General features: G+C 55.6%; 1 protein-coding gene across 3 annotated transcripts; it reads right to left on the bottom strand.

Annotated features, from left to right (window-relative positions):
* Positions 1-13,017: 13,017 nt before the first annotated feature.
* Positions 13,018-22,997, bottom strand: SLBP (stem-loop histone mRNA binding protein). 3 transcript variants are annotated; one of them, XM_065877974.1, is made up of 8 exons: positions 22,939-22,997; positions 22,717-22,833; positions 19,955-20,059; positions 17,580-17,639; positions 17,145-17,282; positions 16,432-16,581; positions 15,333-15,414; positions 13,018-13,134 (listed from the first exon to the last, which is right to left on the bottom strand). In XM_065877974.1, exons 1-8 carry the CDS (start codon positions 22,995-22,997, stop codon positions 13,018-13,020), a joined length of 828 nt encoding a protein of 275 aa, XP_065734046.1. The 3 variants fall into 3 exon arrangements, with proteins under 3 accessions (XP_065734046.1, XP_065734047.1, XP_065734048.1); XM_065877975.1 differs by lacking the exon at positions 19,955-20,059; XM_065877976.1 differs by lacking the exon at positions 22,717-22,833.
* Positions 22,998-23,284: the final 287 nt, after the last annotated feature.

The raw sequence follows: 23,284 nt of genomic DNA, 5'->3' as shown, positions 1-23,284 counted from the left end.
ACTTCCTGCTTCTCCCTCGCTGCAAGATGACAGGCACATGAGTCCCGGGAACCGCTCAGGCCGCGCGTCTCGGCACCGGAACGACGACAGCTCGCAAAGGCGACACCCAAAGTCGGTTCAGCAAGTGGCAGCGCGCCCCAGGCAGGGCCCCTTACAGCCAAAGGGCGCGTAGAGTGTACGGGGCCCCGGGTGCGCAGGCTCTCGGGGCGCGCGGGGGTCCCGCGGCGCGGGGCTCTTGGGGAGCAGGGATTCCGGGGCGCAGGAGTCCCAAGGCCAGGGATTCTCGGGGCGCGCGGGGGTCCCGGGGTGCGCGGAGCTCTCGGGGCGCAGGGGGCCCGGGGCCCGGGGCTCTTGGGGCGCGCAGGGGGCCCCGAGGTGGGCAGAGTCTTGGGGTGCAGGGGGACCGGGGAGTGGGGGGCCCGGGGCCCGGGCCGGTGGGGGGGTGGTGCGCGCGGCAGGAGTCCCAACCCCAGGTCGCGAGCCCCCGGGTCCCCGCGCCCTCAGCGACCCGCCCGCCGCGCTCTCCGTGTGCAGCGGCGAAAACGCTCGGCACCGACGCGAGTGGAAAAGCATCGGGCCGCGCGGGCCGGGCTGAGCGCGCTGACAGGAGCGGGCACCCTCTGGCCCAAGTTCACGCGCGGCCCCGCGCGGGCGGGCGCACGCACGGCCCCGGGTGCGCGCACGCACGCCCCGGGTTCTCGCGGGCCACGCCGGGCCCTGCACCTGAGCTCGGCCGGGCGGGCTGAACGAGGGAGGCGCCGGCCCTCAGGCCGCGCTCCTCCCTCAAAGGACGTCGCGCCTCAGAGGCAAGAGGACCGCGGCCGGCGCCCCGCCCCCACGACACAAGCCCCGCCCCGCGCCACCGCCCCGCCCATCAGCTGGCCGGCACTCGCCTTCCCACAGCCGCGCCGCTCCGAGCGCATGAGAGGCGGGGCCTATGTCGTGGGGGCGGTACCTCGTTCGGCGAATGGGCGGGGACTTACGGCGGAAGGGGCGTGGCGTGTGAGGCGGGGTTTCAGCCGAGGGGGCAGGGCCTGCGCATGCCGGGGCTTGTTTCCGCGGCGGGCGGGCGAACGGCGCGTGCGCCGTGCTGGCCCCGGCCCCGGGGTCGGGGCTACACCCACCCACCTATCTGCGCGCCTGCGGGCGGTGGGCGTGAGCCAGTGTCCAGGAAGGCGAAGGCGGGCGGCGACGGCGACCTGAGGCAGCGGGAGGGCACGCTCGGCGCAGGGGCGAGTGGCCTCCCCGGCGCGAAGGGCTCGGCCCCGCCGGCGGCCCGGCCGTTCGGGGTCCCCACTCCCCACACCGTACGGCCCCGAGCCCTGGTTCGGCCTCGCCGCCCACCGCGCCCTGCCTGTGACCTGCTGTGTGACCTCGAGCAAGTCTCTTGCCTTCTCCGGTCTCCCGGCGACTCCGCCCTGTGCGACCGGCAGGGCGGCAGGGGCTCAGAGGCCGTGGTTAGCGCTCCTGGCAGGAGAGAAGTGTGGGCCTTCGTCCGAGCACAGTGACGGCTGAGATCGGACCTCTGGGAGGTGAGGCTGGCGGTCAGGGGACTGGCCCTTGGAAGGGGCCCTGCCTCACCCTCCAGCCTTCCATCCTGGGGGCCGGCTGGGGTCCTGACCCAGGCCCACAGGCCCACTGGCCCCCGCATCAGACCCGCCCTGCCGGCCCAGCTCAGGGGGCAGCTCTGAGGCCGGGCGTCTGCGTGGGCTTGTTTCAGACGAGATGGTTCATTAAACGGGTAAGGGCAGGCAAACGCTCCTCACTCGTGGGAGGGGGGGGGGTCACTGGGGCTGGGAGAGACCTTAGGGACCCTGTGGTCCACAGTTCCCCCGCTTGAGTCTCCAGGCCCTGAGCTTTGTGCAGGTAGTAAGAAGGGGTTCAGATGGGAAAGAGCCACCTGCCACCTGTGTGCTCACTCTTGGCCTGGGGGCAGGGGCATTGACGAGGGGGCTCCACGCTGACCAGGCCCTGCAGTGGGCCCTGAGGCCAGACAAATGCATGACAGGGATGGGGTGGTGGTTCTTTTAGGTGGAAAAGGGCGTGGCATTGGGAAGAAACCCCGAAGGAGGTGAGACTGTAAGCCTCCTGGGCATTCCTGGGGTTGGGTGTTGGGGGAGACATCAGGGATGTGGCCCCTGAGCGCCAGGCCAGGGCCTCCATGCAGTTTCTGGGCCTGGTGAGGCCTGTCCTATACAGGTTTTAGAGCCGAGCCAAGCCACCTGTCACCAGGACTGGCGGGGAAGAGTCCCCCTGCAGGCACCTGGAAGAACTGGAGCCCCGGCATAGCTGGTGCAGGGAGCAGGGCCAGCGATAGACGGGGGCGGGGGGCACGGCAATGTGGGCGCCCAGGCCGCTTCCACGGGCATCCACACCGCCATCCTTTAATCCCCTCCAAGAGTCAAGCGGTGCTGGCCAGGTTCCCCGAGGACAAGTGGCTCTGTGATCCAGGACGGAGCAGGACACAGACACCTGGGGGCACCTGTGTGGGGGAGGGGAGCTGGGTCTTCTGCTGTAGCCCATCTGGACCCGTGATGACCACCTCAAGTCACCAAGGTCACCTTTGTGTTTGTCAGAAGCCTCCGGACTGATTAAGTTGTATCCCCCTGCCGCTCAGCCCTTATTTGCATATTTACTGAAGGTTTCCAGTGGATCAAGAGAGGTAGTCTGTGCCCCATTAATGTCTCTCATTGGATTTAATGATTTCACATAAAACTGAAAAGCATCTCAGAACCCTCCTGCAACCGGGGACAAAGTTGTGGGGATGGAGTTACAGACCAGAGGTCCTTGCCAGCTCTTGCTGGCTCCGGCCGCTGTGGCTGTCCCATCAGGAGGGCTTGGCCCACACTAGTGCCCTTTGTCAGGCCTTGCATGGATTAGCCCGAGGGAGGGAAGGTGCTAGAACCGACCCTTTCAGATCGGGAGGCTGAGGCACAGAGCAAAGGGACTCGTCCCACCCCGGTGCTCTTCGACTCCCTCTGCCGGAGCCTTGTTAGGAGTGAGGACGAGCCCCCTCAGCCTGTGACCCCGCCCAGAGCGGCCAGGAGCAGCAGAAGGGGCACACCGCATGCACGGTGGCTCTTGACCTCTGCTGGGTGGGGGAGGTGCGGGGGCACCCTCCAGGAGGCGGAGCTGGAGCTGCCTTAAAGCCAGCAGCGCTTTCACGCTTTCACCAGGAGCCACAGGGCTGGGCACTGGGCACAAGGGCGGACGAGGGCAGATGCTCACTCTACAATGTGCCCTACGTAGGGGCCGTGAGGCCCGGGACCTGCCACCGGCCGGAGACACCCACGCACAAAAGGTAGTAACCGGTGCCCAGCCGCGATGCACTGTGGAGCGAGCTAAGGAATACAAGGGCGGGTGGGCTGGTGGGAGAGCTCCTAATCTGGGCTAGGAAGGGCCTGGATGAGGGGACGTCCCTTGGGGGTTTAAAGCCCAGTGGAAGTGAGAGGAGGAGCAGGCAAAAGTCAGGAGGTGAGCCCTGGAAGGAGAGTCTCCAGGAGGCCCCTCTCGGCCCCAAAGCCTGAGGGGACATCTCCACCCTCCACCCAGGGCCCTGCCCCGTCCCTCCCTGGCCTTCCTGGCCCAGGGTGCCCTTCGCTGACGCCCGGCACTCAGACTGGGCTGAGGAGAGAGCCTTTTAGACAAGCCTCTCTGGGTCCCCAGGGGCCTGGATGGCTTTCTGATGGGAGGGCGGGAGTGGAACCCCTCTTTTGACCCAGGGGCTAACCTCCAGTAGCGAGAGCCTACCCTGGGCTGCCCTGGCCTGCCGTCCACCAGTGTCTGCCTCTGGGTGTGGCCATCCTGTTTCCAGAGAGTCCTGGGTCCAGTCCTTCCCTTCAGGCTCAGCTCCCACTTCTCAGATAAGAAAACCGAGACCCAGGGAGGTTGTGACATTTGTGCCAGAGATGGGTCTGGAAACCGGCCGCTCAGAGCTGGGGTCCGGGTCCTCCTCCGGCCCAGCACCAGCCTTGACAGCCACCGGGGTAGTCTGGACCGACGGGCTCAGCAAGTCAGGCAGCCCGACTCCGGGGTGCCACTCATGCACCTGAGCCACCTGGTGGCCCCGGGGCCTCCCTCCTTCCAGAGGGGTCTGCCGGTGCCCAGGCCCCGAGGTGCTCCGGGCTTCGCGTTGGGAGAAGGGCAAGCCAGCAGGGCCACTGCGAGGAGGCTGCGTGGGGTGGCTGAGTGTCCCTGTGGGGCGGGGGAGCTGCCCCCTGGCTGGGCCGTCGGGAAGCCCCAGGGGAGCAGCTGATGGTCAGAGCGGGGCCTCACGAGCAGGGCCGAGGGCAGGGGTGGAGCCGGTCATCGGGCCAGGGCGGCAGGAGGCCAGCACGGGGGCTCTGAGGAGGTCCAAGCAGAGACCACGGGCCAGGGCCGGGCGCTGGGGGCGGCGGTGGGACAGCCCAGCCCCAAGTCAGGGGTGGGCTTCGAGGAGCAGCACGAGGCGAGACAGACGTGCAGAGACCAGAAAGGGGGTCACGGGCTGCCTGGGGCCGGGGCCAGGGCACAGCGGACGCGTGCAGGGCTCTTTGTGGATGTCAGACGTTGACTGTGGCGAGGAGCACGCAACTCTGTGGCCCTAAAAGCCACTGAATTGTGCACTTTGTGAACTGCAGTCTGTGAACCGTTCTCAACGATGCTGCTTAAAAGAGAGAGATCGGGACGTAGGCAGCCTCCCCAGGGGGCTCGTCAGGGCCAGAGGCACACCCTCCCCCAGCCGGACCAGAAACGCTCCTTTCCTGGACCTTAGAAGCAGCTGACGGACCCTGGGGGCAGCGCCCAGACCCCACGGGAGCTCAGTCCTGCCCGTTTCCCTACTCGGAGTCCCTTTGGCATCTCTGATCCCAGATCCTCCATCCCTTTCCCTTCCTTTCCACGCAGTTGCAGAGCCGGGACCACTGTGCCATCCCTGGAGTGGTCCACGGTCTGCACGTGGCTGCTGCGGCCTGTGGGCAAAGCCCAGCGCCGGCTCCTTCCTCTGGGTTTCCTGCCGACCGGCAGTCAGACCCAGGGCTTCAGTCAGACTCAGCTTTGGTAACTGGCCAAACTACAGGTGGTGCTGGGCAAGGCTGGGGCGGCTCAAATGCCTGGCTGTGTCACTTGGAAGTCTGAGTGGCCGTCCCAGGGGAGACACTCCACTGCCTTCTTTGTCACTGATCATCGGAGTCCTCGTGCAGACACCGTCCAGTGTGGGCCCCGCAGGGTGCAGCTTGGTCCGGTGGCCGCCGGAGAGACGCTGGGATCATCCCCTCCCACCACCGGCTCTCACGAGTGAGGTAGCTCCCACCAGCCTCCAGAAGTGGCCCATTTCTCTTTTTCCAAGGTATCATTCTGAACTCGTGAACTTAAACATTTTGATGGGTTTTAATCCATGGCATTTTTTATCCCCACTGAAGACCAGGTTGTCACAGTCTTGGCCAGTGAGGGGGTCTCTCCAAGCCACTGCCAGCTGCTTTGGACATGACGCTACTGGACCTCAACGCAAGGCCCCCGGCCTGATGCCGTGCCCAGGCTCGCGGTGGACACTCCTGCCCCATGCCTCGGACAGGCCGCTTCTGCAAGAGGCCCTCATCGTGAGAAATGCTATTTCAAGACGACGATGTGGGGCTTCCCTGGTGGCGTAGTGGTTGAGAGTCCACCTGCCGATGCAGGGGACGCGGGTTCGTGCCCCGGTCCGGGAGGATCCCACATGCCACGGAGCAGCTGGGCCCGTGAGCTATGGCCGCTGAGCCTGCGCGTCCAGAGCCTGTGCTCCGCAACGGGAGAGGCCACAACAGTGAGAGGGCTGCGTACAGCAAAAAAAAAAAAAAAAAAAAAAAGACCACGACATGGGGGCAAGGGATGGGCACTGCCAGGTTGCTTACTGTTTCTAGACCTTCAGCACAGAGCTAGAGGGAGATAAGGATGATATAGATATCGGTTAATATAGGTCACGTATAGATACACAATACATACATAGGATCTCTGGCAACCACTGATCTGCTCCATTTCTATAACTGTCTCTCCCCCAACGTTACACAGGAGGAAGAACATAGAACACAGCCTTTTAGGTTGACTGTTTCCGCTCAGCCTGACCCTCTGGAGATACGCTCGGGGCTGCTTGTCCTAACAGTCCATGCCTTTGTGATGTGGAGTATTGGGTGCTGGGGCCACCGAGGGTTTACCCTCACCCGACAAAGAACGCCGGGTCCTTACAGGCATGGCTGTTACAGGTGCGATGGTGCCCTCGGGGCTCCCCGTGCGGCCCAAGACCCAGAGCTGTTCCGGAAGATCTTCTCTACTTTCGACGTGTGCACTCTTCTTCAGCACAGAGGACCACACAGGAGACGCGCCGTCTGGAAGATCCATCCCACAATTACTCATTCAGTTTTCCCAACAATATGATGACTAAAAACATGAAGTGTTTTTGCACCTCTGCCCTCTCTCCCTACCCTCCTCCAGGCCGCTGCAGGCCCCACTCTCCCATCGCAGCCCTGCCGGCCCGGGCCCCGAAGTAGCTGTACGTGTGACACTGTCCTCGGTGCCCACGCTGACGCGTCTGATCACATCAGCTGCAGATCATTTTCCCGAAGATTCTCGGGAAGGGCTCACAGGAACAAGATCTCTGAATTCTGAGCTCTGCCACGTGGATGACAACTTTTCTGTGCCCTTTGTACTTGCAAGTGAGTTTTTTGGATATAAAATCCTTGGTGTACACTTTCTTCAAATATCTGAAACATGTTACTCCACTGTCTTCTGGAATAAAGTATTGTTGTCAAAAAGTATGATAGTCTAAAATCAAAAAATAGAATTTTTTTTAAAAAGTAAAAACAAAAATAAAAAAGTATGATAGCCTAATATTCTTTCCTATATAAGTAACATGCTTTTTTCAAGATGCCCAAAGGATTTTTTTTCTTTTCTCTTTAAAGTCCAGTAACTTTTCTAGAATGTGTCTGTGTTGGTCATTCTGAGCCAATATATCCAGGAACATGGTGTGCCCTTTCAGCATGTAATTTTGCCTCTTTTGTATTCCAGGAAAATTGTCACGAATGATCATCTCCCCCAGGATTAAGTCTTGCAAAACTCCAGTGCACTGTCGTAACCAGTGAGCGCCCATCCACACTGGGGGTGGCCTGGGCTTTGCTTGGCCACTGCCTGTAAAAGGACATGTGGATTGTTCTCGTCTGGGGCTGTTCCACACTCGACCGTTAGGAACATTCACACCCAGGTTTCTAGTGAACATGCGTTTTCAGTTCTGGGATAAATGCCCAGGAGCACAGTTACCGGCTCCGGTGGTAACTGTCCGAGTACCTTCCAGAGGGGCTGCACCACCTCCCCTGCCCGGTGTTCACCAGCCCTCGCTGTGTCCCCGCGCTGACGTCAGCACTGGTGGCTGGTTCTCAGCCACGTTTCCCTAACGAGCAGTCTCGCTGGACACCTTCTCACACATCCTCTGCCCCTGTGTCCTCTCCGTGACTTGCCTCCCTCCTCACGCCCCCTGCTCCTCCTCTAGCTGGACTGCTTTTCACTGTGACTTTGGGGAGTTCTCCTTTATCCCAGGCGAACCCCTGTCAGATACGTCCCCCGAGCCCACCACCTGTCCTTCCGCCCTCTCAGCAGGGCCTTGCCCAGAGCAAGTCTTTGAGTGGGATGAGGTCTTGTTTAACCATTTTCCCTTTGCGGCGCATGCTTTTGGTGTCCAGTCTAAGCACTGCCTCGCCCCAGAGCCCAGTTTTCTACAAGTTTTATACTTTTGCGCTTTACACTTAAGTCTGCGGTCTGTTTTAAGTTAACTTTCATGTAATAGGAGACTGAGGTGCCGGCAGACATCCAGCTGCCCAGCAGGGCCTCTCACGGCATGTCCCCAGGTGGCTCCAATGGCCCCTCTGCTTGAGGGTGGGCTGGCACCATAGCCCAAGACGGGACCCCCACCATGCCATGTCTGCTGGCACTCTCATTTGCTCTGGTGAAGCAAGCCCACCTGGCAAGGAGTGAGGGCGACCTCTGGCCCATGGGGCACACACTGACCACAGCAGTGGACATGGCTCCTCCCTGGTCGAGCCTTCAGAGGACACCCCAGCCCCAGCCGATGCCCTCTTTTTTTTTAATATTTTATTTACTTATTTGGCTGCGCCGGGTCTTCTATATGGCACGTGGGATCTTTAGTTGTGGCAGGTGGGATCTAGTCCCCTGACCAGGGATCGAAGCCAGGCCCCCTGCACTGGGAGCGTGGAGACTTAACCCCTGGACCACCAGGGAAGTCCCCCCCAGCCGACGCCTTGACTGCAGCCCCTTGAATGCAAGGACCCGACCGAGCCACAGAAGCTGGGGGATAAGTACCGTCTTGTAAGCCACAAGTTTGGGGTGACCTGTTCCACAGCAGCAGGTAACCAACACGGCTCGCGCCGCCTGCCCGCATGGGTGGCAAGGCCCCACTTGGCACTCCCGCCCAGGGAAGGGAAGGGGCTTCCTCTGCCTTCTTCCTAAGGAGCACAGCAAGGGCACCGATGGCCACCACACCTGGAAAGCCCCTCAAGATCGCACACACCACGTGCCCCTCGCATGGCTTGGCGTTCACGCAGGGGAGCGGCAAGCACTGGACTGGCTCCAGGGCCCCTCCCTGGGCAGACTGACCATCTCTAGGCCTCCAGGAAGCAGCTTCGATGCCCGTGTGTAGGGGGTGCCCACTTCCTAAGTGCCTGAGGCCCATCCCTGCCCTCCCGTCAGTGAAGGAGTTCGTGGACATGTGGGTTTTGTCGGCACCTTAAATGGGGCCGTCGTCCAGCATCATTAGCTCGCGGCATTCATTCTCTCCTCTAAGCCTCAGAGCCAGCCTAGGAGGTAGCTGCTACTGCTCCGGTCTTATCCACGGGGACGTGAAGGCCCCGTCACACAGCCGGAAGAGGCAGAGCTGGCACCGCAGGGCAGGGCCGCATCCCACATGCCACACGTTGAATGCGCCTGCGATGTGCCAGGCGACAGGCTCTGGCTACACTGTACAGGGTCGGTGCCTTTTGGAAGGTCAGTCACAGAGCCTCAGTGCCAGCGTCAGAGGCTTTGCTTCTTCCACCCTACACTGAGGGAGCATTTTTCCGGAAAACTTCATGTGCATCTTCGAAATGTGAGTTTTCCAAAGTGGCTTTGATCCCATTAAAGTCTGCACGTTACAAAGCAAACAATGACAACAGAGCAACAAAACTCCAAAATAAAAAACCCTCAAGACTCTTTTGTTTTGTTTTGTTTTTTGGTCACGCTGCGTGGCATGCAGGATCTTCATTCTCCAATCAGGGATCGAACCCGAGCCCCCTGCAGTGGAAGCACTGAGTCTTAACCACTGGACCGCCAGGGAAGTCCCCCCTCAAGATGCTTAAACGTAAAATATACAGACTGACGATCGAAAAGGCACACGTCCCCCCCTCCCCCCGACCCAGGTTCCAAGAAGACACATTAACTGCAAGGTACTTCCGGTTTGTCAAGTAGCGTCACATGACTCTACCTGAGCGGCTTTTCGAGTTTGCCTACACGGGCAACCACGCTCCTGTAACCCCTCCGTTAACTAGAAGAGCCACCCACACGGGTGGAAGAGCAGCCTTTTGGTTCAGGTGGGCTGCTGACTCACCTGGGAGGATCTGTCACCATCTTCCTCTCAGAGGCGGAGGGACCAGCAACCTGATGTCAGGATCCCGGCGGGCCGGCAGGAGAGGACGACATCACGGCACAGCAAGGAAGCGAGTTGGGGATGGACGATGACAGCCCTGATAAGCTGCCCACATCTGCACTCAGGAGACAGGAAAATGAACCTCCACTGGGAACGAGATCGCGACCAGCCTGGCACCGTGCAGAATTAATCATGCTGGACAAACGTAATGGAGTTCTGACACCTCTGGGTTCAACGTACGAGAGTCAAGAATAAAGACCCCTCAGTCCCAGCCGATGGGCTCCTTGTTACACTCACACGGAAGAACCAGCTTACGTTAACAGCACTGAAGAGCAAGAACTCAAGCCTGAAGACTGACTTCCTTGGTGCTTAAGAGCATTCTAAGAATGTAGGTGTGAAGCAAAAGCCAGTAGCCGGGGTGATTCTTCCAGAACCTGAGTCAGATATCATGGCCCCTGCTCAAGAGCCCCTGGCTGCCCACCCCAGACTGCACCCGTCACTCCCTGCTCCAGCCAGCCTAGCCTAATGCCCACTACTTAGGGCCACCGCAGTCCACGCTCTGGCCACAAATGATCTACGGCCTTCCCGAGGCCCCCAAGTCTCATTCTGCGTCAGCACCAGCCCGACGTCCCGATCCCGTCACAGGAATAGGCTCTGATGGAGGAGTCCCCCAAACACAGCTCCTGGGGTGAAGGTCCTCTCGGTCTGAAGAGAGACAACTTACGTGCGCTCTGTCCCCAGGACCCGCCACACACACACCAACATACGATGGGCCAAGCCTGGGGTAACTGCTTCGGCCGCTCCTGTAGGGGCAGGGGGTACGGGGGGAGGGCTGGGCAGGTCTCAGTCCTGCTGCATCGGTGACTCTCCACGCCTCTGGGATCCACCTGTGAATCACGCTCCCTCTTCCATGAAACGCAGCCTGTGTTCGCAGCTGTGTAGTTTCTTCAACCTGCCTCCTGACACTAGAATCTTGAGGCTCCAAAGGCCTCTTTTCATTCTATACTGCCCGTCCATTTCAGTCCAAGCTGGCAGTGTTTCTGCCAATACGATTCTTTCGAAAGCTTTCTGAGTCTCCTGTGACTCTTACTGCGGTTCGATTCATTAGACAAGAGCCACACGCACAGGTCTCCTCAAAATAAGCCCTTCTCTGCCTTGGGCTACTGGGGGACATAAGCTTCTTAGACGTCCTGTTGTCTGATACAAAGGCTCTCGAACTTCCGGGGTCCTAACCAAGCATTTGACAGCCACGGCCTCAGCTTCACTGCAGACCCGTCTCCCCCGGCATCCTCTGGGTTTGATCTTCGCTCTGAAGCCGTTTCTTCACGTTCACCTTGCTTGCCACCCAGGAAGGTGCACATAACTGAGACCACAAAGGGCTCCCCCCATTCCCGCAATTAAACAGCCCTTCCCTCTGTGTTCTCGCCTCTCGGAATGAGCCATGGGAAGTCAGAGGCAGCTCCGAGGGTCTGCCTAGAAACCCTACCAGCCCATCCAGGCCATAGGTCAGTGTTTTCCACCACCCTGTGCGCAACAGGGCTGCCAGCGGTCACTACGCAGCAGGGGTCCACTTTGCTTCGGTTCCCAGTGTTCTCACCCGTCCTGGGCAGCCTCCTCCAGGCCCCGAGGCGTCCCCTGCCCCCCTTCACAGCTCTTGTCTTTCTCAAACAGGCTCCAGCCCACACCAGCTGCCAAGCCTCTCCCATGTCGGAGCACTGCTGGGGTTCTGTACACCATATTCCTACCCCAGGGCCTTTGCACTTGCTGCCCTCTGGGGTGAATGCCCCCGCCCCACCCCGGCAGCACATCTCTGCTCACACACCACCTAATAGGGCATCTCCCAGCCGCCCCCTGCCCTGCTTCGCTGCCCTCCTACCCTGTAACCTGACACCATATTTGCTATCTTCTGTCCCCAAGAGCGTGAGTGCAGACTTCGGGGCACCCTGTCTCCTGTGTCCCAACATCCACGAGGCTGCCTTACGTACTACAAGCTCAACACATGTGTGAAGCCAACAGGAAGGGCCTCTGGCCTTTCAAAGCACCTTGAACAAAGTGACCGATGCCCACCCCTTGCTTAAAGGGAGCTCAGCATCACTTCAAGGGGGTGTCCACAGGGCACGAGCTGCCAGGGGCTACGCGTGCCGCTGTGGGTGGGGCAGCCCCTCAAGCGGGCCGTCGGCTCTGGCGTGGACTGCCCGGCCCTGGTCTGTCTCAGGACACAGGGAAAGGCCCTGTCACCCCAGCTGCCAACCAAGCAGCAAGCCGAGGCCCCTGGCTTCCTAGTAAGTCTGTGGGCACACACTCCCTTTAACCAGGAAAGCCTGGGTCCAGGGAAAGCACACACCGGGCCCACCGCTGACACCAGGTCTGGACCCGGCTCCAGCCCAACCAAGACCCCAGGCCAGAGCTGCAAACCTATCAAAATGTAGGGCTCCTCGCCGGGCAGGGCGGGGCCACAAGCCCGGGCACGACGCTCCCACCACTGCGTGCCACCCTCCCTGGGCACAAGCCAAGGGCAGGAATCACCACAGCAGGCAGCCTATCTGGCAAGGTAGTAAGTCAGTTAAAGAAGGTCCTTTTTATTTTTGCAATGTCATTCCATACAAAAGCAACAGAAACATAACAGTCTTAACAAGAAGTTTACAATTGAATATTTGAACAGAAAATCTGTACACATTATCATTTACAGCAATTGTACACGGTAAATTAACTGACCATAAAAAAATGTTCTTTCTAAATCCTTCTGCTGTCTTAACTCTTGGAGTAGTATAGGTAGAAGGGCTACTGAGTGCTATTTACAAGTACCAAATTAAGACCGTATAACTTACATAAACCCCATTAACCTACCAGCTCAATTTAATATCTGACTATTCAGTGCTCTGTACGAGGAAAAAAACCCATCTTGACATACTGACAAACGGCCCAAACCCTAACCCTTTCCATAGATATTAAAGGTATCTGATTATGAGAACACTCGGCCAGATACCAGTAAAGAAGACCCCGTGAACATATGCTGAAACCCAAACCAGCCCTCTGACAAGCAGCAATTAACGCCTAAAAAACTTGTGGAAAACCAGTTACGGTACACTTGTCAGGTTAACTTCAAGGATGTGGAAATTAAACAATTAAGATTGTTGCAAGATTGCCTCGAGTTCAATCTTCCTCGGATTTAGTTCCATTTACAATTTAAAACATGCAAAATGCATTCCCTATACACAAAATTAACGTTTCTTAAGAAAATAAGGCAAGAACATCCATTCACCAAGAGACTGTACACTGTGACAGAAACCCCCAGTTACAAAGGCAGGACGCATGCTTGGTGGGCCACCCCGCCCGGGGAGGCAGCGCTGCTCCCAGGGGCCTCCAGGTGGCGCCGGTTAGCTCATGGCTGAGAAGTCTTTCAAGGGTTCAGTTAAACAGGCTTCCAAGTCAAACTCATCCCCCGCGTGGCAGTCCACGTGCCTAACTTTCGTAGGGGTGCCACAGTACATGTCCTAGAAAACAGAAGCACGGTCACAGCCGGTCCCTCGGGCACACTGGACTTGCTGCTGGCGGTGCTGAGCAGGGGGCTGCGCGCCTCCCAGGAACGCAGGACATGCCCGGGAGAGCATCCAGCAGATACTGACCGCCAAGCTTCCCTTCAAGCATCTGTCAAACTCCCACCCCCCGCCCCCGCCCCATGAGTGACCAAGTGACCTTTAAGGCCCCTGAGCCACAGCCGCTCACGCCTAACAGGAGCCACCGTGTGGACGGGACACGCCACCGTGGCTCGTGAAGCAATCACGTCACACCGCCAAGCACTTGGCGCTGGCGCTGGGCTGAGGACCGCCCCACCTCACCCCCAAAACGGGGGCCAAAAGGTTCCACCTGAATCTAATCCTCAAGGAGACGGTACGACAACTCCCAACTGAGGAACACCCTGATTCATAAAAACGGGCCTGAACCCTTCCAAAGAGGCCAGCATCCCGGGGGAAAGCAGGAAGACTATTCCAAACTAAAGGAAACTTAAGAGACATGGCAATTAAACGTGTAATCCTTGATTAAATTCTGGGCCAAAAAAGAGAAAAAAAGACCCGTGACAAGGACATTATCGGGACAACCGGGAAACCTGAGCGCGGCCTGGTCACGAGGTAGCCGTGTTTTACCACGGCTGCGTTTCGTGAGCACAGCAGTGAGGCTGTGGTAGTGGCCGGTGCTCGGCGGCGAACGCACTGCTCCCAGGTGCCTCAGGCTCGAGCAGTGCAGGCCCAAGCCGGGGGGCTCCGCTTCGCCACCCGGCCTTCTCTCCTGTCCCCCGAACGTCCCGCCAGCTCCCACCTCTCCTCAGCGCCCCAGGACCCCCCCCCGCCCGTCAGGACCGCTGCCTCTGATCTTCAGGGCCTGGCCCCCGACCCGCCCGTGCAGTCGCCACCCCCTAACTTCTGTGACCACGAGCGGCACATTTAGACTCGGCTTCTTGAGCCGGGACAGCGGCCACTCTTAATGCACACCAAGGATACCACCTGCTGAGATCGTCGTGGGTTTTAGTCCTGCCTGCATATAAATACCCACAAAACTGGGATCATCCTGTGGTTAGGTGTCCTGTTTCTATTTATCTTGACGACTTTCCACGTTATCGGTCTTCAAAAACAATCTGGAGTAGCTGTATTTCTTATGAATGTAATTTTGTCATTCCTCTCTCTTGGACATTAGTGTTACTTTTTTTTTTTTTTTTGGCCACGCGGCTTGCAGGATCTTAGTTCCCCGATCAGGGACTGAACCCAAGCCCGCTGCAGTGGAAGCGCTGAGTCCTGACCACTGGACCTCCAGGGGAGTCCCTGTGTTACTTCTAACACCTCGAATAGTCACAAAGAGTATGTGGGATGCAGATGGTCCCCAAGACTGGAAGGGCACGTCCCAGGCTTATCAGGGTGACACAGATGGAAGGCAGGCAGGAAAAGGCAACTACGCACTTTCATTTTATATGTTCCTGAGCTGTTCAGATACAGTACAGGTTGATCTTCTATAAAGCATGAGTTTTTCAAACAAATATTTATGAGTTCTAGTTTTTAACCTGTTTTTTTACTTAATGCGCAGAATATTTCCACACGTAAATACTGGGGCCGTCTCTTTTAAAGTAACGAAGGGATCCTCTCACTGTAAAGTGCTGCTGTGCATTTGGCTTGTATACGTGCAGAGAAGTCTGGAAGAACGTGCACCCAACCCGTAACTAGAGAATTAGAGACGAGGCAATTCTGTACGTCGCTTTTCATCTTTGGAGGTTTTTTCTTCCGAAAACACGTAATTTTTTAAAATTGGCAAATGTGGGGAAACCCCTAGGCCCAAAGCATTCCTCCACTTATAACAACTAGCAGATGATTCCTATACTAGCAATTCACCAGAACTAGACAGCCTAAAATTAAAAATAGTGACAAAGCCTGCGAACCAGAGAAGAAAAGGCCTTTTACTTTTAAATGAAAATGGTGGTACTGATTAGTTGGATTGAACCCAAAATCTAAAATAAGGCCACTACCTACGAACTCCATCAAATCTGACACTTCAATAAAGTCAGAGAAAGGGGTAAGGGAGCCCCTTTTTCATAAGTATCAGAATCAAATTTCAGCTTAAACCTCAGTTTTCAGAGGGGCATATGTTGTCAACAATTAACCTGTAACACTCACGCGCAGAGATGAAACAAAGGAAAGGTACTTACAAAGTTATCCTGAGAGCTCGTCCGGGACTCAGAGCTGCTCTCCGCAGATTCCGTCTCCATCTCCCCGAGGTCTACAGGACGTCTGTGCGGTCAGAACAAGCACGTCAGTCACCGCGGAACAGAGCCAGGAGAAGGCAAACGCCACCACGGCCTCGCTGCCCGTGAGTGCTGACACACATCTCCTCTGCTCCCTGAGGGACCCACCAGCTTTCAGCGACTCCCCGTGTGCCAGACGGACCCTCTGTCCGATCACCTGGCAGAGGTAAAGCAGGCCCTGCAGGCAAACAGGTCCACCGGCTCGGAGCGCACAACCACCTGCCCGCTCCTGCCCATGGCCCACTATCTGTACACACCCACAGGCATCCTTCCAAGTAGGAGCGTCAATAACAGAGCCCAGTTTTGGGGGGAGACAGACGCTGTGACAAGCCATACTACACACCATCACTCATCTGTCCAATTTCCTACCCATAGACAGAATGGGACAATAGTGACACCGGGAAAAAAATCAGTGTGTGTCTGTGAGGCCAAACTTCTTTCTAAAGAATTTCCCTAGCACAAAGCAGAAACTCCAACACTTGAATGAATAAATGTGTCTCTGAGGGCAGGAGAGTCTCAGGTCGAAGGAGCTGAGAAGAGAGGCCGCACAGACAAGCCTCTCCACCTCCGCACTCAACCGGCATCCCGACCACGTGGCAGAAACTCAGGCCTGAGACCTTTCCAACTAGACACAGTTTAAAAAGATAAAAGCCTTCCTTAGATTAAAAAAAAGACCTTTCATGTTTATAGCTCAACATAAATTACTCACATGCTTTTTAAAATGTTATCTTAAAAACAAACAAACCCCACATATCTCTAGGTTTCCTAAGATGAGTCTGTCCGAGCTACAGACAGTAAAGCCAGCCCAGGAAGCACACCCCTCCCTCCAGCCTCTCCCGGAGCCCGCCTAGCCGGCTTTATACACTCGTGCAGAGAAAAAACACACACGAAGCTGTGACCACAGGCGGACGTTATGCACGATAACCTGCCACACAGTGACAGAGCCACTGCAATCACCGCCCGAACTGCAGACACGGAGGACGAGAATGCGATAAAGACATACATTTCTTGCAAATCACATCCTTCTTCCGCTGGAGGATCCCAAAAATGCAGAGCCACCTTCCAGAGTTTGATCTGCTGGTCCCACGATCGTCGACTATACTTCTTGAATTTGTTGGGGGTTTTGGGATGAATGCCAGGCTGTCGAAGGTGCCTACCGGGACAGAGGGATTATCCTGGCACATACCATCCACATTTGCAGGTGAGCTTAAAAGCACTACCTCTCTGCCTCTGCTTTCCTTCGCAGTCCATGCCCCAGAATAGGACATCTGCACTTCAATCCTGCCAAGCAGCTGGTACACTCTCTAAAGCTCCCTTTGTATCTTTGCGTACGTGGGGGGAGGGGGGATGCTGCTTACACAAAACAGGGCAAGACTCATACCTTTCTCTAATGAAATCTTCACAATCTGTAACTTGAACTTTACATTTTCCCATCATGTGTTTTAATAATCTTACATTTACAAGACAGCTATGAGTCCTGAGAAATGAAATGTCATCTAACATTCTAAATTATGAAAATGTTATTTATCTTCACGTCCTTGGTTTCTCAGTCACCAACCCATTCTTCTTTATTTATGTAAGTGCCTGAAAGTCATTAATAATTAATAGTATACTTCTTAGTAGAACTAGGCCCAGAATCAGATTTACCACCAAAGCAACTCTTTAGACGGCAATGCCACATGACCTGACCAGGACATGCTGGCGAAACAAGACTACCTTGGGACTTCTTTAATATAGCGATCGTAGGCAATGGTGTTCTTCCCATAGTTGATCTGCTTCTGTCTCCTCATCAGGACACTTTCATCGGTCTCTAAGTCGGCTGGCAATGCTGACATAGACTCCTTCGAATCCGAACTGAAGAAAATGAAATGCACGGCACAAGCCTCACTTACAAGATCACGACGTAGGAAAACGTCTGAACATGATACAGGAGTATCTGTGCTCTGGATTCCAAACCATACTAACCCCACGACAGTCCAGGATCTTTGAATATATGGGAATTTAGTACACGATAGATACACGTTTCTAATCAGTGAAGAACAGAAAAACAGTAAATGCTACTGAGACACTTAGCATCTCATGTTCAGTTTTTTTTCATTAATAAACTACAGATCTATTAAATTAAAAAAGAAATAATTACACAGCATTTACCTTCCTGATGATGATTTTCTCTCTCTTCCAAAGTCATTTATGAGGAGTTTCCTTTTATATCTGAGAGCAAAGTAAATGTTGCTGTTTTTAAAAAGGTATAGAAATGAACACAAAGCTTTTAGAGCTAAGAGAGCCACAGGGAACAAAGCCTCCCTGAGACTGCGGTCTGGTAAGTGGATTAAGTAACAGTAGGTGGCTTCTTTTATTTTCAACCTCCCTCAATCACCTTTGAGGCAAAGATAAAGGTTATGTGCCAAGATCATACAAGGTGCTTAAAACAACCAGGTTCTAAAAAAAAAACTACTGCCACCAGTTAAGTAGTGAGACCCAAACGACATAGAAATTTACATCCCTCTAACCCGGAAGGCTTTAGAAAAAAATAAACATGAGTTGAGATACAAAGCTTTTATTTCTAATACCACGATTACTTATTAATGAGACGTGTGCCTGTTGGGACTACTCACCTTCTTAGAAAGACTGCACACCTTCCCCCCTCCCCCCATCCCTTGTGGATTTCACCGTGCATTTGCCTTCTATCACAGCAATGACCAACACCCAACTTTGCAAAAGTACGTCACCAAAAAAGCATAGTGCAATCTAACGTGGAAACCGCGAACCACCTCTAGCTAGAAGCTCACGCAAGTGTCTAAAAGATGTCACGTATCATGGTGCCGCCTTCCAAATCTAAAATTCTCAACCTTCCCCAAGTTTGCTGGGGCACCCCAGTGAAGCCTGGATACCAGGAGATAATGAACCACCCCCTGAGAACTGCGAAACTAGTCCCTGAAATCATTTTCTGTAGAATTTCATTCTTTCTGGAACCCCAGTTGAAAAGACTGGCTTCAGGTATGACTAAAACCCATTTTCAAATTTTCAGGCCACTGGTGTAGTGTGTGCTAGCCTCCCTGGCATACAGTGAGCTGAATTCTTACCTCCCCGCTTCCTGGTGGGAAGTAAGACAGACCACCATCATCAAAAGCTCACATCACTTGGGTCTTATCAAAAGCAGCAGCTTTCCATCAGAAAGGGTGTGATCCACAGAGCGGCCCAAAACAGTGCTCTGGACAAGATCAGGCCTGCTTTGCAAGGTAGGACAATTTTTAGAAAGGAACAAAGAGGGGTCCACCAACAGGAAGGTCAAGACAAACAGGGGTCTCCCTGCAGCACGTAGGAGCTGCAGACAGTCCCCAGCAAAAGGTGACACTGGGGGTCCAGATACACAAGGACATGATGAGAACTGTTATAACCCTTGAGCAGAACACAAAAACTGCATAGACCCAGTCAAACAGCCTACCGTTACAGCTGGGAAAAATCAAGATCTATATAAACACGAGAACTCATTCAAAACACTGAAGCCCACGGCTGTCAGCTGCAGTTCACCCTTCTACCCAGGCATCCTACTCACCCACACACATGCATTCTAATGTCTGAAAGGAATTAAGTGGTCACAACCAACCCCCACGTGTGTCCGAGCCTTTCCAAAGAAGGCAGCTCTGGGCTTCCCTGGTGGCGCAGTGGTTGAGAGTCCGCCTGCCGATGGAGGGGACACGGGTTCGTGCCCCGGTCCGGGAAGATCCCACATGCCGCAGAGCGGCTGGGCCCATGAGCCATGGCCGCTGAGCCTGCGCTCCGCAACAGGAGAGGCCGCAACAGTGAGAGGCTCGCGTACCGCAAAAAAAAAAAAAAAAAAAAAAAACAAAGAAGGCAGCTCTAAATACCATCGACCACTGCAGAGGGGGAGGAAGCAGTCTGACCCTGCTTCCCTGCTGACAATGAGGACATATTTTCTCATCAGAATTAAGAACAGACTCTTGGTTCAATATACTTCAATTAATTTCGAGCCACAACATTTTAACTCAACGTTCATTCCCTGGGTTGGATGGCATCTATCAAAGGGAAGAAAGGCCCCAAAACACCAGGGAGAACGTAATCCAGGGGAGTGAGCGGTGGTGAAGGATGCATCACTGAGGAAGAGGAAGTGGCTTGGAGTCGAACTTGAATACACAGCTCTGGGTACGACTGCAAGGGGTTCACAGACCCCAAGTCAGGGACCCGTCCCCGCACGCACTCTGGCATTTCTGAGCTGTTAGCAGCGCCACCTCCCACTTACTGCCACCCTGGAAGGACAGCCCCAAGACACCGGTTCTCAAATTTCAGTGAGCAGACTCATCTGAAGGGCTTAAGCCAGGGCTGGGCCCCACCCAGTTTCCCATCCAGCAGGCCTGGGGTGCGGCCTGAAAACCTGCATTTCCAACAAGTTCCCAGGAGCTGCTGACGTGGCTGGTCTGGGGCCCACCACTCTAAGGTATGCCTCAAATTTAATATATAATTTAAAACACCAGAGATAACATTTCAAACTGGCCTGAAATGCGTACCTTGCAATTTCTTTGTTAACTCTAGTCCTCATTTCATCTTCTTCGACTGCACTTGCCCAGTCTGAACATCTAGAACGGGGCTTAGGGCCTTCGGGAGTGGTAAAGCTGCAATAAAAGGAAAACGCACATTTGAACCATGACACAACTTTCAGTTTCCTTTCAAACCGCGCATCAGGAAATGCTCTGAGGCTGTTTGGAGAGTGCCAAGAAAACGGGCTCCAGAGAAATCTCTGCTCCATGACTTACTGACTCACCAGACAGAGTCAACAGTTATCATCGGCACCAAGAAGTGTACCTACCTAGTACAACTTCTTTTATTTACAAAAAGAGGGTTTTTTTTTTTTTAGGATTTTAAAAAGACTTCAGCTAATACATTTTTAGAGCTAAGCAGAGTGACCAGCACCTAATAAATGTGGCTACTATTTACTTCTAGATGCGCACAATTAATGGCTCAGGATCTATCACATCATAGTTAAAATGGGGGAGATAAAAATGTACTTCAGAGTTCTTACTGCATTAGGACTTAGTCTACAGGTAAAGGTGCCCCCTAGAGTTGGGTTAAATTTAATCTAGAAGCTCAGTTCTATCTAGGGCTCAAGGAAATCTTTAGTCAAGTTCAGGCAATTTGAACTTGATGCCAAGAACTCTGGCAGTTAGAATTGTTGCTACATCTGTTAGTCAGAGATTAGATATAAACTTACATTTTTACTTTTCCTCCTCAACTTTCTACTGGCCATCACTGGTATATCAAAAGTGGAAACTAACTTCAACTGCGTCAGTAAGCGACTTTATACATTCTAGCTGGAAACCCAATGACATGCTTCAAAAATGCAACAGCAATAACGAAAAAGTAATCCCTTTACGTAATTATCATTTCTCCCCTTATAATTACTCCACCCACAGAAACTCAAATTGGATCCGCAAAAATAAATTTCCACAGTCTAAATATGGTTGGCAGGGTCTGAAATCAAATTAATGAACAAATTAAAATGACTCAATGACTGTATGGTAGATACAGAAGAGAACCAAATGGAGGCCTGTCTAGGGTTAGACGTCAACATCCTCACTAGTGTTATCAAGAGGTCCAGGTCTGAGTTTCCCAGCCGTGACAGATTCCTGAATTTCTAAAAGGTGCTTACAAACAACCTTTCACTCCATCTCATGCTTTGGTAGCTTGATAAAAACTACCTTGCGTGGAACTAAAATTCATTTCTTAGATTAGGCAAATTATATTCACCAACTCACCCTATCTTAGGACAAGAGTACTTCTGGAAAAGTGCTCAAGTAGAAAACAAAGCCTATTTTACACCATGAGCTAACGTCCCTCCAAAGGAACCAGTTCTTGCACCCGCGGAGACGTAAGTGGCTCCACTCACCATGCACCCCGTGTACTCCCCGCTGCCACCACAGGGGGTTGTGGGAATAAAAGCACATGCACAGAACGAAGAGCAGGGGCAACGTGCCTAGGACCGGGCATTCCTGTCAGAAGAAGGAGGCCTACGGGGTTGCTGTGAGCCGGAGGAGGACACAAAGGAATGCAAAGCAATGCAAGGATTTAACACCTCGTCTGCAGCTAAGACAGAGGCCACCGCAGGGCTCAGAGCAGGAACTCAGAGATACCATTCGATCACCTGTTCTTCACATCTAGCCCCAGGGCTGTGAGGGCCTCTCCTCCGTTCCCATCTTTTCCCAGGTAGTCTCAAATCCCAAATCTTTAAAAGCCACGTATATGCTAATTTAACATCTGCGCCTCCCCGACCAGACCGTGAGATCCTGCCCGCTATTTCCTCAACATCTCCTCTTTACTCACCTGAAAAGCTTCTTAAGCCTAATCACCAACCCCTTCCCCAGAGCAGGTCTGCTCCACCCCCATCCTCTTCATGGTGGCAAAAGACTCCACAAATGAGGAAGGTCTCCAGGCCAAAAAGCTAGTCACCCCTGAACTCCTCCCAGCTCCCACCCCTAACCCATCGGTAAGTACTTGACCTTGGCAGCTGTGCCCCGCACCCCTCGCCCTCCTCCCCGCGGGACCCCCTCCCATCTCGTCCCGACAGGGCCCTTCCCTGACCACGCTGCCCTTCACCGGCCGCCCCCTGCGCGTGCTCTTCAGCCGCTCCGTCTCTGAGGCCCTCGTCTGACTCGCTGACCCGTGTCAGGGTGCAGGCAGAACAAAAAGGAAATCTAGGTTGACACGGCATCTTGGCCTCCCCGACACACTGCTCAGCCCAGAAAGCACTCAAGTGAGCGCGTAAACACGTACATGCTGCGACCAAGACTCGCCAGGAGGGAGGCGCCTAGGGAGCGTCAGGGTAGAAAGAGAGGCGTGGAGCCGAAGTCTCGGTTTGCATCCTGGCGCCCACCTTGTGACTCTGCTGTTGACACCCAACTTTCCTGAGCTGACTTTTTAAGGGTCAGCCTAACTGCTCTGGAAAGTTCTAAGTTCGTGGTGGCCCCCAACGCCATCCCTGGAACACAGCAGGGCTCGCTGACTGAGACTGAGCCCGCTTTCTGTTGACACCGTCACTGAGACACCTCACGGCCGTACTGTGAGGCACAGGTGCCGGGACTAGTCAGGGGTGGCGACCCAGAGCCATCCCCACTAGTCACGGGTACTGACACAAAGGCACCCTGACTAACCGGGGTGGTGACCCAAGGGCGCCCCGACTAGTCGACAGTTGCTGGTGACCCACGGCACTCCCTAGTCAGTCGGGTGCGGGGACCCCACCCCCCGCTCCGGACCCCGACGGCCGCGCCGGGCCCACCTGTCGGGTCTGCGGTCGCCCGGCGGCCTCGAGGGGCCCTCGGCGTCCTCCGGCTTCCGGCGCCTCCCGTCGGCCGTGCGTTTGCGTCCGAGGCTCCATCTTGAGGCGGGCGGCGGGCTGGCGACAAGACACCACGTCAGGGCGGGGAGGCCAGGGACCCCCGCCCGAACCCCGCCCGCCGCTCTCCAGCCCGGGAGCCCCCCGCGCGCGGCCCGGCCTCACCTGGCGTCGCCGTCGCGGCGGCTCCCGCACCCGTGGGGACTTCGCGGCCGGCAGGCCATGGCGACGCGGCGGGCGGGACTGTGGGGGACTGGGGTCCGGCGGTGGCGGCGGCGACGGCGGCGACTTCGGCGACTTCCCCTTCTCGCGACGCTGACTGAGCGCGCCCCGCCCCCAACAGCCTTTATGAGCCGCCGCCCCGCCCCCCGGGCTCCCGCGCGCGCCGGGCCGGTCGAGACCATCGGGCCCGCTCCGGGGGGAGCCTCTCGGAGGCGCGCGCCCCGCAGGCCGTCCAGGCCGGGCCGGGAGCCGCGAAACAGCTGCCCCGCGTGCTGCCATCCGGGAGGCG

Source organism: Phocoena phocoena, chromosome 5, assembly GCF_963924675.1.
Source record: "Phocoena phocoena chromosome 5, mPhoPho1.1, whole genome shotgun sequence".
Lineage (NCBI taxonomy): Eukaryota > Metazoa > Chordata > Mammalia > Artiodactyla > Phocoenidae > Phocoena > Phocoena phocoena.
This window is presented reverse-complemented; position numbering and strand designations above follow the sequence as displayed.

Bases quoted from the DNA above. Each gene is read 5' to 3' on its own strand.
- SLBP (XM_065877974.1), bottom strand. From the start codon at position 22,997: ATGGCCTGCCGGCCGCGAAGTCCCCACGGGTGCGGGAGCCGCCGCGAC. The intron at 22,834-22,938 runs GTGAGGCCGGGC...TCTTGTCGCCAG, and splicing joins CGCCGCGACGGCGACGCCAG to CCCGCCGCCCGCCTCAAGAT. The intron at 16,582-17,144 runs GTAGTCTTGTTT...CTGTCCCGGTAG, and splicing joins TATATTAAAGAAGTCCCAAG to GCACCTTCGACAGCCTGGCA.